We start from the raw sequence: 12,544 nt of genomic DNA on the forward strand, positions 1-12,544 counted from the left end.
TTACCAAAGTGATGTCACTTTGAGCAATAGATTATATAGGAAATTTATTTTCAATGATTAATTTCAAATATATATTTAAGTTTGTGAATATTTTAACACATATGACAGTATACATTAATTTCTCCTCTTTAACTTCATGTAAAAATATATTTATTCTAACTGAACATCTTCTTGCTTCCAATTTCGTTTCAAAAGTATCACCATCGCTTATATTGAACATATAGTAAAATCACTAAACTTTTCAATTTCTTTAACTTTAGAGGCAAATTAACTATATTTTCTAAAACATAACAACTTATTAACACATATGCAGGTATTCTTGACTTTATAAACAATACAATGGTATATTTATAATTGTAATAGGGTAAAAGCTTCTTGCTTCCATTTAACGTCAAAGTGTATCAAGAAATAAACTAGAATGTGTCTGTAGGACACAGGGTTTGCCCCCCCCCCCCACCCCCCCGCCACTGGTACATTTGTCACAAATAAGGGGCAATAATTCAAATGTTTGCAGTCTGAATGGGGTGTAGCCTCAACAAACATTTTATGCAAAGGATTCATTATTCTAGGCCCTATACTTTTTGAGCTATGAGCATCACAAACAAAAAATCCACTATTTTGGCTATTTCAAGGGCCATAACTCTGTAATAAGAGCTAAGATTCACAAGAAGAATGTAAAGTGTGCAAGGTCACATCACAATAAAGACTCCAGCAAGGTTTCATGAATTTACATCTAATACTTTTTGAGCTAGGCACATAATTAGGTGTAAAAGTGCACTTTTTTACTATTTCAGGGGCCAAAACTTTAAGAAAGGGGGTGGAGCCAGCCAAAAAATTAGAGGTGTGCAAGTTTATATCATGATAAAGACTTATGCAAGTTTTCAACCATTTATATTAAATACGTTTTGAGCTAGGTGCATAAAAAGGTGAAAATGTACATTTTTGACTATTTCAGGGGCCATAACTCTAAAAATAGGGGGCGGATCCAATGAAAAATAGGAGGTGTGCAAGTTCATATCATGATTAAGACTCATGCAAGGTTTCATGAATCTATATCAAATACTTTTTGAGCTAGGCGTGTCACAAGGTGAAAATGAGCATTTTTGACTATTTCAGGGGACATAACTCTCAAAATAGGGGGCGGAGCCAGATGAAAAATAGAAGGTGCGCAAGTTCATATCATGATTAAGACTCATGCAAGGTTTCATGAATCTATATCAAATACTTTTTGAGCTAGGCGTGTCACAAGGTGAAAATGTGCATTTTTGACTATTTCAGGGGCCATAACTCTGAAAATAGGGGGCGGAGCCAGATGAAAAATAGAAGGTGCGCAAGTTCATATCATGATTAAGACTCATGCAAGGTTTCATGAATCTATATCAAATACTTTTTGAGTTAGGCATGTCACAAGGTGAAAATGTGCATTTTTGACTATTCCAGGGGCCATAACTCTGAAAATAGGGGGCGGCGCCAGATGAAAAATAGGAGGTACGCAAGTTCGTATCTTAATTAAGATTCATGCAAGGTTTCATGAATCTATATCAAACACTTTTTGAGCTAGGCGTGTCACAAGGTAAAAATGTGCATTTTTGACTATTTCAGGGGCCATAACTCTGAAAATAGGGGGCGGAGCCAGACGAAAATAGGAGGTGCGCAAGTTCATATCATGATAAAGACTCATGCAAGGTTTCATCAATTTATATCAAATACTTTTCGAGCTAAGCGCGTCACGAACTTCGGACGGACGGACAGACTCACGGATGCACGGACAGGACCAAATCTATATGCCCCCACCACTCATGGGGGGGGGGGGGGGGGGCACAAAAAACTTCCGGATTTCTTAAAGTTCTGATGTAACTTAAACCGTGTTGATCTATAGAACTGCATATACCAACAACTGAGAGACGATTCAATATAGTCTTTTGAAATAATAACGTTCATATTTGTCTCATTAGTCAAAAAATAGAAAAAACAAGAAATATCTTTAAAAATGATAGTCGGCGAATTGTAATAAGGAAAGAAGTTTATGAATTTTTCATCTAACATTCATCTTTCATCTAACATTTTTCAAATTGCAAAACTAAACACCGCACTTTAACAATTTAAATGGTTCTCTTTTAATTTTTCGCAAAGGTTTCGTAGGGTTGCAATTTTGTTTCGTTTATCCTTAGACGAATAATTACAGCAGTAGTTTGATGAAGATTCATGAAGCGGTTCATGAGAGGTCATTAAACGTGTTTATATTTTTAGCTAAATTGGTCCCTATCCCCATTTGTAACAAAATAGCAGGAGACCTTACGATATTGTTACACATCGAGTTTGATAAAAATCCATTACATTTTAGTGATTAATGCGAAGAAAGGCATATCTACTTTTAGCTATAGTGGTCCCTAATAGGGCCCAAGTTCCTATATAAATAAATTTGGAAGAGGACCTTATAATGATGCTCCAGACCAAGTATGACAAAGATCCACCAAGCTGTTCATGAGACGCTGTATAAAGGCATTTCTAGTTTTAGCTCTAGCAGCCCCTAAAAGGGGTCAAATGTCCCAGCTGAACAAAGTTGGCTGCGGGCCTAATAAAGATGCTACAAATCAAGTTTGATTAGAATATATGAGAAAAAATCAATTAAAGCATTTTTTTATTTATTATTTTTATTTTTTATTTCTAAAATAGGCCAACTGATCCCGCTTTAACAAATGCATATTCGCTATTCATGAATCTTTGGACAATGACGTCACACCTATAAAAAAGTGAAGGTCAAGCAAAACATACAATTGTAATTATTTCAATATTTCTGTTTCATAAGCAAAGTTTGACCGTAGTCATATCACATAGATAAACTGTATGCAGCGTACCTTCATTTCAGTGTAATGAGATTCAGTCATTATATAGCATATACATAATAAAACAGATTTCAACTGAGTTCAATATTTGTATACCATACTAAAGAAAAATATTCATATATAATAAATCAGTTAAATAATTTATAACAAATATATCAAAGCAAACAAGTACTCATTTTAAATATGCAATCTGAATAAGTCACAAAAGCAAGAAACCTTTTCATATACAGACGACAATTGTAACAAGGAAAATCTTTTAAAAGCACTTCTCTACATAAAAGACTCTTATCACCCTTATTCATGTGATACGCAGACCGTATTCAGCTCTTTCTTTAATTTGATATATGTTGGTATTTGAACAGGTTTTTATCATATTTATTAAACTTACTTATCATTTTGAGATATATCAAAATTCTTGCTAAATATACTGAGCCAAAGTTAGCTTTAAAACTGTGAACAGCGTCGTTTAGGATAAACGCTTTGTCTACATTTCACTCAGCGTAGCACAATCAACAGAGTGAAAGAAATTGACACTCTCGTCCAATCAGGCAGAGTGTTGCATAAATCTTCCATTTTGATAAATTATCTATAATGCGTTATCAAGTAGTTTGATTTGCAAACTGAAGTCACGTGGCATAGGTAAAGAATTCGTTCTTAGACGGCGTTCGCCGAAAAATGAACAGAATAGAATAGAACAGAGCTTTGATTTTTCACCAAACTGTTTATGAGAAGAATGTGAATCAACATAAATTACATTATTTCCGACTGAAAGCTAAATATCTTTGGAATATTGAAACATTCGACGACAGGAGAAAAACTATGCTAATGAATAATCTTATGAAATAGTGTAATTTGCAAGTTAGGCGCTCATTGAAAGCTGGAGGGAGTGGGAGAGAATGTGTACATTTATTTAAACAAGACACAGCATGGTTTCCACGCTGTGCAAGGATTGGGTGGAATTAACAGACGCGCAATATTATGTCTTTCTTAGAAATGAAATCCAAGCTTGAAAAACACAAACAAAAAAAACATTTATTATAGCATGCTTTCCATGAGTTTGTACGGTAGGATTATCTCTTTAGTATGACCTACATTTTTTGTCACGGTTTTGTTCGTGGAAAGCATGCAGAATAGCCACCTTTACAGCTAAAGACTTTACTTTACACGATAAATTTGATTTCATGATATCTAAATGGCATATTTGATTTATGTATATCATTGATTATACAAGTAACTTAGACACTATAAATAAGTAGACAGGGTGAAACAGAGCTATTTTTAAAAAGAATGAGTTTAGATCTCAATGATAAGCATACACCAATGCTGATAAGAAAAATCAGAAACTTGATTCATAATTAAATAGATTCTTTTTTTTCCCTTGATTTCTATGGAAAACCTAGGATGAAGGCCAGTAAATAAAACGTGTGTGTGTGTGTTTTAGTAACTTGTATGTTTTTTTAAGTTTGTCAAGTTGCACGGGGATTTTTTTGCCATTGCCTGTCAAATACAGTATTGCTTTGTTTATTACTTTATTTTATCATGTTTTAAAGAGTTAACTTCTAGGCATGGAAGTTGAACAGAAGTCCCGTTATATGAACAAGAACAATGAAACAAAATGGGAATACATGTATCTTCTATTCAAACAAGTTTCGTTTTTATTGAGGAAAACTATTATACATGCTTTTGTGGGAAAGCTCCGGTTTATGAAATAATTCTCGGATTTCAATGTTTAGCGGGATTCAAAGTTTCAAAAGAAATGAAAAGAAATTTATTTAAATGTTTCCATTTTCTGTTACATGACAACACGAATTTCGCAATATCGTAAGCTAACAATGTTTTTTTACAGAAATGTTTTATATCTTTACAAGAATAAAATTTCTATATGAATCTATAAAACAACATAATTTATATCAAAAACTGGCTACATGTTTTGTTGCTTTCTATGGAGTAACATGCGAGCTTAATTTCCGTGCATTACATAAAGCAAAATTTTAGATCAATGCAAAATCCATGACAAAGAATTATTGACTTGGGTAATGAATGCACGACTTTAGCTAATGTAAAGGAGACAATCTAATTTGAAGGGAATTGCTTTAACACAGTCAATAATTAAGGGAGAGAATTCTTTCAAATTCTCGTTAAAAGCTGACCATGTTTGAAAACATGGGAAGGAAAATGACATTTTTCCAGACATCATTATAGCCACCAGAAAGATGTAATTGCCTTTCTTGAAACTGATCACAGGAGTCTGAAATTATATCAATAAAACCATAGAAGTCTATCTTTATAAAAAATACCCCCCTATAGTGTTTTTTTATATATATGGGGGTATTTTTTTTTATAAAGATAGACTTCTATGGTCTTATTGATAGAATTTCAGACTTCTGTGAACTGATCAAGCCAGGGTCCTTTTGCAGCCACTTTCATGATATATCAATGCATAGTATTGTATTACGGGGGCCTCCGTGGCCGAGTGGTTAAGGTCGTTGACTTCAAATCACTTGCCCCTCATCGATGTTGGTTCGAGCCTCACTCGGGGCGTTGAATTCTTCATGTGAGGAAGCCATCCAGCTGGCTTACGGAAGGTCGGTGGTTCTACCCAGGTGCCCGCTCGTGATGAATTAATGCACGGAGGGGCATCTGGGGTCTTCCTCCACCATCAAAGCTGGAAAGTCGCCATATGCCTAAAATTGTGTCGGTGCCACGTTAAACCCAACCAAAAAGAAAAAGGTATTGTATTACATGTACCACACAATATGCAATAAATCTTAACTTTACTTCGTGGTTAAAATAACCGACTCAGAATCATTTCTTCTTGCCATTTTAGGCTTGAGCCTCAGCAAGAATTGACTCATCCATGTAAAGAAAAACTATCCGGCTGACTTACAAGTCCCTAACCGCAACTGAAATATTGCCTCTGAGGGGCACAAATCCTGGCGTCTTTAAAGTACACTCAAACTGGTATGTCAACATATTCAGGGACTGTCCCATGGGTGACTTGGCAGATAACTTTGCTCTGCAAAATTTAACCTAAGCTACTGGGGGTGAAATTAGACAAAAAGGCTTAATCCACTCACCAATTTTCTTGTATTTTTCACAAACTGTAATCTTTAATGCATCTCTCAATGTCCACAATGCACCATTGCATGATTTCTTAATACTATCATTTTCGGAGTGCTTTAAATCTACTAGTAAATCTACAACACCAAGTTCCACTTTTCCCGTAATCAGTGACTGGTTATCTTCATCAAAACACAACGCCCAAAGTGCTGCAACACTCTCTGTAACAGAAAGAATTTGTATCATAAAATCCAAACATATTTTTACAATTTAGAACCTGTTTCTTACAGTCACAATTCAAACAACAACACTTACTTTAGATGAGCCGCGCCATGTTAAAACCAACATAGTGCGTTTTCGACCAGCTTGGATCTAGACCAGCCTGCGCATCCGCGCAGTCTGGTCAGGATCCATGCTGTTCGCTTTCAAAGCCTATTGCAATGAGAGAAACCATTAGCGAACAGCATGGATCCTGACCAGACTGCGCGGATGCGCAGGCTGGTCTGGATCCATGCTGGTCGCAAACTCACTATGTTGGTTTTCTCATGGCGCGGCTCAGATAGTTTTTGGTTGCATTTACTACTATCTTCAGTGAACTGCTGACTGACTGATCGCAAGGTACTTTCAATCAATGTGAAACTGCACGAAGTACATGTTATGGTTTTGAGTTGTGACAGAAAGAAACATGATTCTATATGGATTTATCCAACTCAATGGACAGATTGGAGAATAAAAGCTAGTAAGCGTTAATTAAAAAATTTCAAAAAATGTCCATACTTTCAATTTTACTCAGGCTAAAGAACAATGCGTAAACGTGTATGTAATACAAAAAGTTATTACATATTAATTTGAAAACTCGATCTGTTAAGCTTCAATGGAACCTGAAACGTCAATATTTTTCCATACTGACGTTCAAATTTCATGTAGGGCGTGTAACGTCATTTGTGACGTCAGTCATTACCAACTTTTAGTAACATCGATCTATCGGAAAATCGATAAATTTGCCTATATAAACAAAGAAGGAAAAAATACTTAAACTTAAATAAAAAAGGTTCTTTTTGGAAATTTAAAATTCGATACCCCACAAATTAAAGTTTAATTTATTCCGAATATTATGAATTTTTTTTTAAAGTATTTTAATATTTCGTTGGTCCTTTTTGACTTTAAATAGACCCAACTCAGTTCATATAGACTCTGTAAGAAACGGGTAAAAAAACTGACTTTTTCAAATATAACAGATAAAATGAGATATTTTCCGCAAATAATCAATGGTTTGTTTGGTCCTTTTTGCATTTTAGTGTGTACAGTGAACATTTCTTAAAAAATTCCGGCTTTTACCGCCGTAATCCGTAAGTACTCGGAAGCTGTTACGGAAAATATTGTCGTCTGCTAGTCTGACTTTGTCTGTACAAATTGTTATAGCTCAAAGCCTATGAATTGTAGGCAACTTCACATTGACAAAAAAACTGAGATTGTAATTAGACAAATTAAAACAAATTAATTGTTGAACTCAGAAACGCCGAAACCTAGATCCGCTGTAGTTTAAAATAACGCTATGGAGAGTTTAGTGTTCAATTTGCATTACTGTGAAATCATTTTTATTCGCGTAGGACGAATTTTCGCGTATTTCGCTCTAGGACCGATGCGCGAATTAAAGACCGCGCTATTATTATTTTTTAATTATATTTTTTCATTTCTAAAATTGAAAATGCGCGAATGAAAGCCCGCGCGAAACAGTCCATTTTCACATGTGCGCGAGGTTTCATGCCAGCGAATTTAAATGATTTCACAGTAAATATACAAATGCTTTTAATTTTCATCGCGAAAAAAAATACTTAAAGCAACTAATTCTCATGTGTTTTCGTAAATTAGAGTCTGTCAGTAATTGAGTTTCAAAGCATTCTTAAGAAATATAGCGATGATTAATTTCCAGATACCTATATTATTTTTTGCCGAACGATCTGGAGACTATTTTATTGCCGCGGCGGTCCGGGTCCGATCTCCGACGCGGTCATCTTTTTTTCTTCATATGGGATTTTTTTAATAATTTTGAAACAAAAAATTCATTTTCTATTATTCATAATATGACCAAACTTTAATTTGAAAGATAGCCTTGATGAACTGGTAATTCTGCTTCTATCCGAACCTCCTTTGTATATATTATTCTGTATTCTTAAATCAATGCATGTTTTTGGTACATTCTTTAATCATTCGTTTAAAAAATTGCGATATCTATTATTTGTTTTAGTCTCAAGATTGCACACAATCAATGCATAAAATGATTTAATTGTAACAAATATCTTAAAATTACCCTTTGATTTTATTGTATATTACAATATTGCCTAGGGGTAAACATTATCCGGTCAGTCTTGTTTCAAGCCGGGTCATAAAAGATATGTTACCCCACTTACTATAAGTGATAGGTATTTTTATGGTTTTATGGTTTTTGCGTTGTAATATATATCTTTCAGTTTCTTCTGTCTTTATATAGTATTTTCCCTTTCTTTCAGGAATTTTGTTTTTACGATTTTAACCCTTATTTCATGAATCGTATGACAGTAGGAAGAATCAGTACAAATTTAGAATTCACATCGTTAATAGAGTTGTTCCGTAAATATTTACTGAGTAAAGATCCTGGCCCAAATTTCACGAAAAAACTTCAGTTATTACTTAGTTAAGTCTGCTATTCTAAAATTGAGATATTGATGAAGTTATTGTTATTTTTTTTCCTGTAACAATATATTTATAGTTAAAGTATACTACTGTATGGTAGTAGTATTTGTCAGCAGTACTTATTCAAGTCACGCAAATATGATATTTCTATTTAGGCACGATATAAGAAACTTAATCCTTACCATGCTAAATTACAATAATGAACTTGTCTATCTTTCAATTTGGACAGTACTATTAATTATGAAAAGGGGTGCATACCAAACAGTTACTGGCTGAATGGCAGACAGTGCAGATCATGATCAGTCTACACTGATCGCAAAGGAAGAACTAATCGTGCCCAGCATGGTAAGGGTTAAGTATTTCCTTTTAAAAGTATAAGTCTTATTTCTATACTTCTTTATATACTACTTCTATACTGGCCTCCAGATCGTTCGACAACAAAAATACTTTTTAGATATCTTGAAAAAAAAAAAGCTATATTTTTTATGAAGGCTTCAAAACTTAATTACTGACAAACTTTATGTTACGGAAATACATGAGAATTTGCTGTTTTTACTACCTTTTACGATGAAAATCGAAAAGCGTTAGTGATTTAGAATTTTGAAAATATTTTAGAAACAAAAGCTCATATTCTAATGTTCATAATATGTGAAAGAAAGCGTGTACAGAGGAAGTATATACGCTTTCTAAATATTTTAAATAACCTCTTCATATTCTTGAATATTTATTTTATTTACAGACAGTTTCTTGTGCGTAAATATTTCTTTTCTGTACATAGATATACGTTAGCATGATGTTTCATGTATTAAAAAGAAAGTAAATCTATGTGTTTGATGTATAAAATGTAATGATTTCTAAATATTTTAGATAACATATTCATATTCTTAATATTACTTTTATTTTACAATTAATAAAGTATTATATAAATTTTCTACTTGTTCCGATTTTCACTTTAATAATTATTAAAACTTCATTCAAATCAAGTATATCGTTTGGCAAACCGCCAGTCTGTAGGCCTAACTAAACTAAAGGAACCAACGTGGGAGCCATCTGGTCTGTCGCGTAATGGCTGCCAGGTATTTGAACACTAATTTTTCACTTGGCATGGCAACAGAGGTCTAAATTGAAGCTAGTTTCTGTTTAAATTTCATTGTGGATGTATTTTTGACATTTTGGTAGGAAAAATGGGAGAGCAGGTTGTATTTGGTGAAGTGAAGCTCAGTTTTAGTATGAGTAGTACTTCCAGGTCACAGCAGTGTGATTTTGATGGCAGTTTACAGTAAGCAAATGTGACCAGAGAAATCTCTCTTAGAAGATACATGACCCCTACTTATCTCTTCATTTTATATCAGTTTTATCATAACTCTTTAGAATGAGGTAAGGATTTGTTCTCTGAAATGGGTCTAGCTAAGTTTGGTAGCTCTTTATAAAAGGTCAGTTTTATACAGAATATATAGGGAAAACTATTTAGCTAATTGTGACCTGTAAATGCATCAGATAATGACCAAAGCTGTTTTTCCCCGGTGTTACTACAACAACAACAACAACAATTAGTACGGAAATCAACGAATCCGTCCGGTAGCGATGATGTTGGATTATTGGTTTTATTGATTTTTTATGATAGGTAGATCTGTCCCGCTTTATCGGTTTAGAGATGTTACTAAAAGTTGGTAATGTTCATGTATGCTGTCATGTTTAAAAGTTCTTTAATGAAGATATTTTCAATTTCACTCAGGCTTAAAAACAAATTTGAATCATTTATAAAATAATTTTAAGAGTAGATGCATATGTAACAAGCAAATTCGATGAATTAGTATCCCCCGCCGAAAGGGTTTGTGGTGAGGAATGGCAAAAAAATATATCCGTAAAAAAGTTAAGGATGTTAATAAGAAGCAAATAATTTCAACAGAAAACAAATGTTTCATTAAAGAGTACATAATAAATGTATGATACTTTGATCCTGACTAAAGAATTTATTTTGAATGGGATATGCTTACTGTAATAAGCTTAGCTTTTAAAATTAAATGCAGTTAATTGAAATGTGAGCTTGAAGTTTAACTGGAACGAAATATTGTCTTTGAGTGGTTTGGCACCAGGTGTTGCTGTTTAACATGTACTTAAAAGAACAGATGTCCTTAAGAGAACACAGGTAAGATATCTTGAACATGTCTGAGGGCAAGGTTTGTGCAGTCACAACTTAACATGTTGAAGGTTTGAACATTTTAAAAAAAAAAAAAAAAGGAATGGAAATATTTATATATACATATATGTATATATTTATTTTTTTAGGGAGTGGGGGTGCAGGGGAACGGGAGAGGAAACAAAATTTCACAAGTTGATTATAAATATTGATTGAAAATTAAAAATTAAAAAAAAAAAAAAGGTGAAGTTGTGGGGTTGGGCGGGGGGGGGGGGGGGGGGGGGGGGCAGAGGATGCATGATCAGTGGTGGGCATGACTGGGTGGAGAAGTGAGGTGGGGGAATGGTACAACTTGGAAGGTTTGAAAAAAATCTAAAATAAGAAATGAAAAAAAAAATTTTTTTTTTTGGCGGGTGGGGGGGGGGGGGGGGGGGGGGGAGGGGAAGGGGGTGTGACCAAGGCAAGTGGGTGACAAGGTGTGGGTGGGCAACTTCACATGTTTATAATAAATGTTCACAGAAAAGAACGAAAGAAATTTAATGAAATTCTGCCAAATGGTAAGTTTGTTATGTATAAATATGTGGATTTTTAGACAATTAAAGGGCAATAACTCTGGTTACAAAAGAAATCCGTACAAAATTGTCTGTGCACAACCACATTATAGTACTCTAAATTCTGTTAAAGTTTCATAGTTCAAGGTCAAATATATAAAAAGTTATGATGCAGAAATTGCCATATGTATAGATCTATAGTACCCTATATAGTTAACACTAGAAACTTCTAAGGGCCATAACTCTGGTGTTACTTGGGCAATCTGTCTGAAACTTGATGTGCCCCATAACCTCATACTGGTGAACATGTATATGAAGTTTGTTTGAAAAAAAATCTAAAATAAGGATTTTTTTTTTTGGGGGGGGGGGGGGGGGGGGGGGGGGGGGGAGGGGGTGTGATCAAGGTAAGGGGGTGACCAGGTGTGGGTACACAACTTCACATGTTTACAATAAATGTTCATGGAAAAGAATGAAAGAAATTTAATGAAATTCTACTAAATGGTAAGTTTGTTATATACAAATATGTGGATTTTTATACAATTAAAGGGCAATAACTCTTAATTTACAAATAAATCCGAATGAAATTCTGTGTACACAACCACATTATGGTGATCTAAATTCTGTTGAAGTTTCATAGTTCTAGGTAAAATGTATCAAAAGTTATGATGCAGAAATTGCCATATCTATAGTACCCTATATAGTTAACACTAGAAACTTCTAAGGGCCATAACTCTGGTGTTACTTGGGCAATCTGACTGAAACTTGACGGGCCGCAAGAACTCATAGTGGTGAACATGTATATGAAGTTTTAAATAAATATTCCCAACCATTTCCTAGATATGGCTCCGGACGGACGGAAAGACGGAAGGACGGACGGACGGACGGACAACGTCAAAACTATATCCCTCCGACTTTCGTCGGGGGATAATAAAAAGATATTAAGATTTGCATTGAAAAACATGCACTCATTCTTTTGCAGAATAATATTGCGCTCCTAAAGTTGCGCAATATTTCCACTGCAGAACTCGTGCATATTTCTCTATACGAATCTAATAACCTATAATTATTGACTTAGCATCAAGTCATATGATGAGACATTAATTTAATCAGTAAATTAATCTGTCTGGGGCAACAACCTCTCAGAACAGACACATTTCAGTCTTCACTTACATTTCAGAGTCAGACTGTGTCAAAGATTATAAAACCGAGATCTGGGGACCAGTCTAAGAATACTGCCTTGCCATTGGTCAATTTCAAACTTGTGCTCAGATACA

General features: G+C 34.3%; 1 protein-coding gene across 1 annotated transcript in view; it reads right to left on the bottom strand.

The window, feature by feature from the left end:
• The window catches only part of LOC128549690 (uncharacterized), a 60,281-nt gene that overhangs the window by 13,519 nt on the left and 34,218 nt on the right, over nucleotides 1–12,544 (bottom strand). The window contains exon 6 of the mRNA XM_053526988.1: nucleotides 5,924–6,127. Within this exon, the coding sequence (XP_053382963.1) occupies nucleotides 5,924–6,127 (204 nt within the window). The remainder of the gene's footprint in view (nucleotides 1–5,923; nucleotides 6,128–12,544) is intronic.

This window comes from Mercenaria mercenaria, chromosome 16 (assembly GCF_021730395.1).
Source record: "Mercenaria mercenaria strain notata chromosome 16, MADL_Memer_1, whole genome shotgun sequence".
NCBI lineage: Eukaryota > Metazoa > Mollusca > Bivalvia > Venerida > Veneridae > Mercenaria > Mercenaria mercenaria.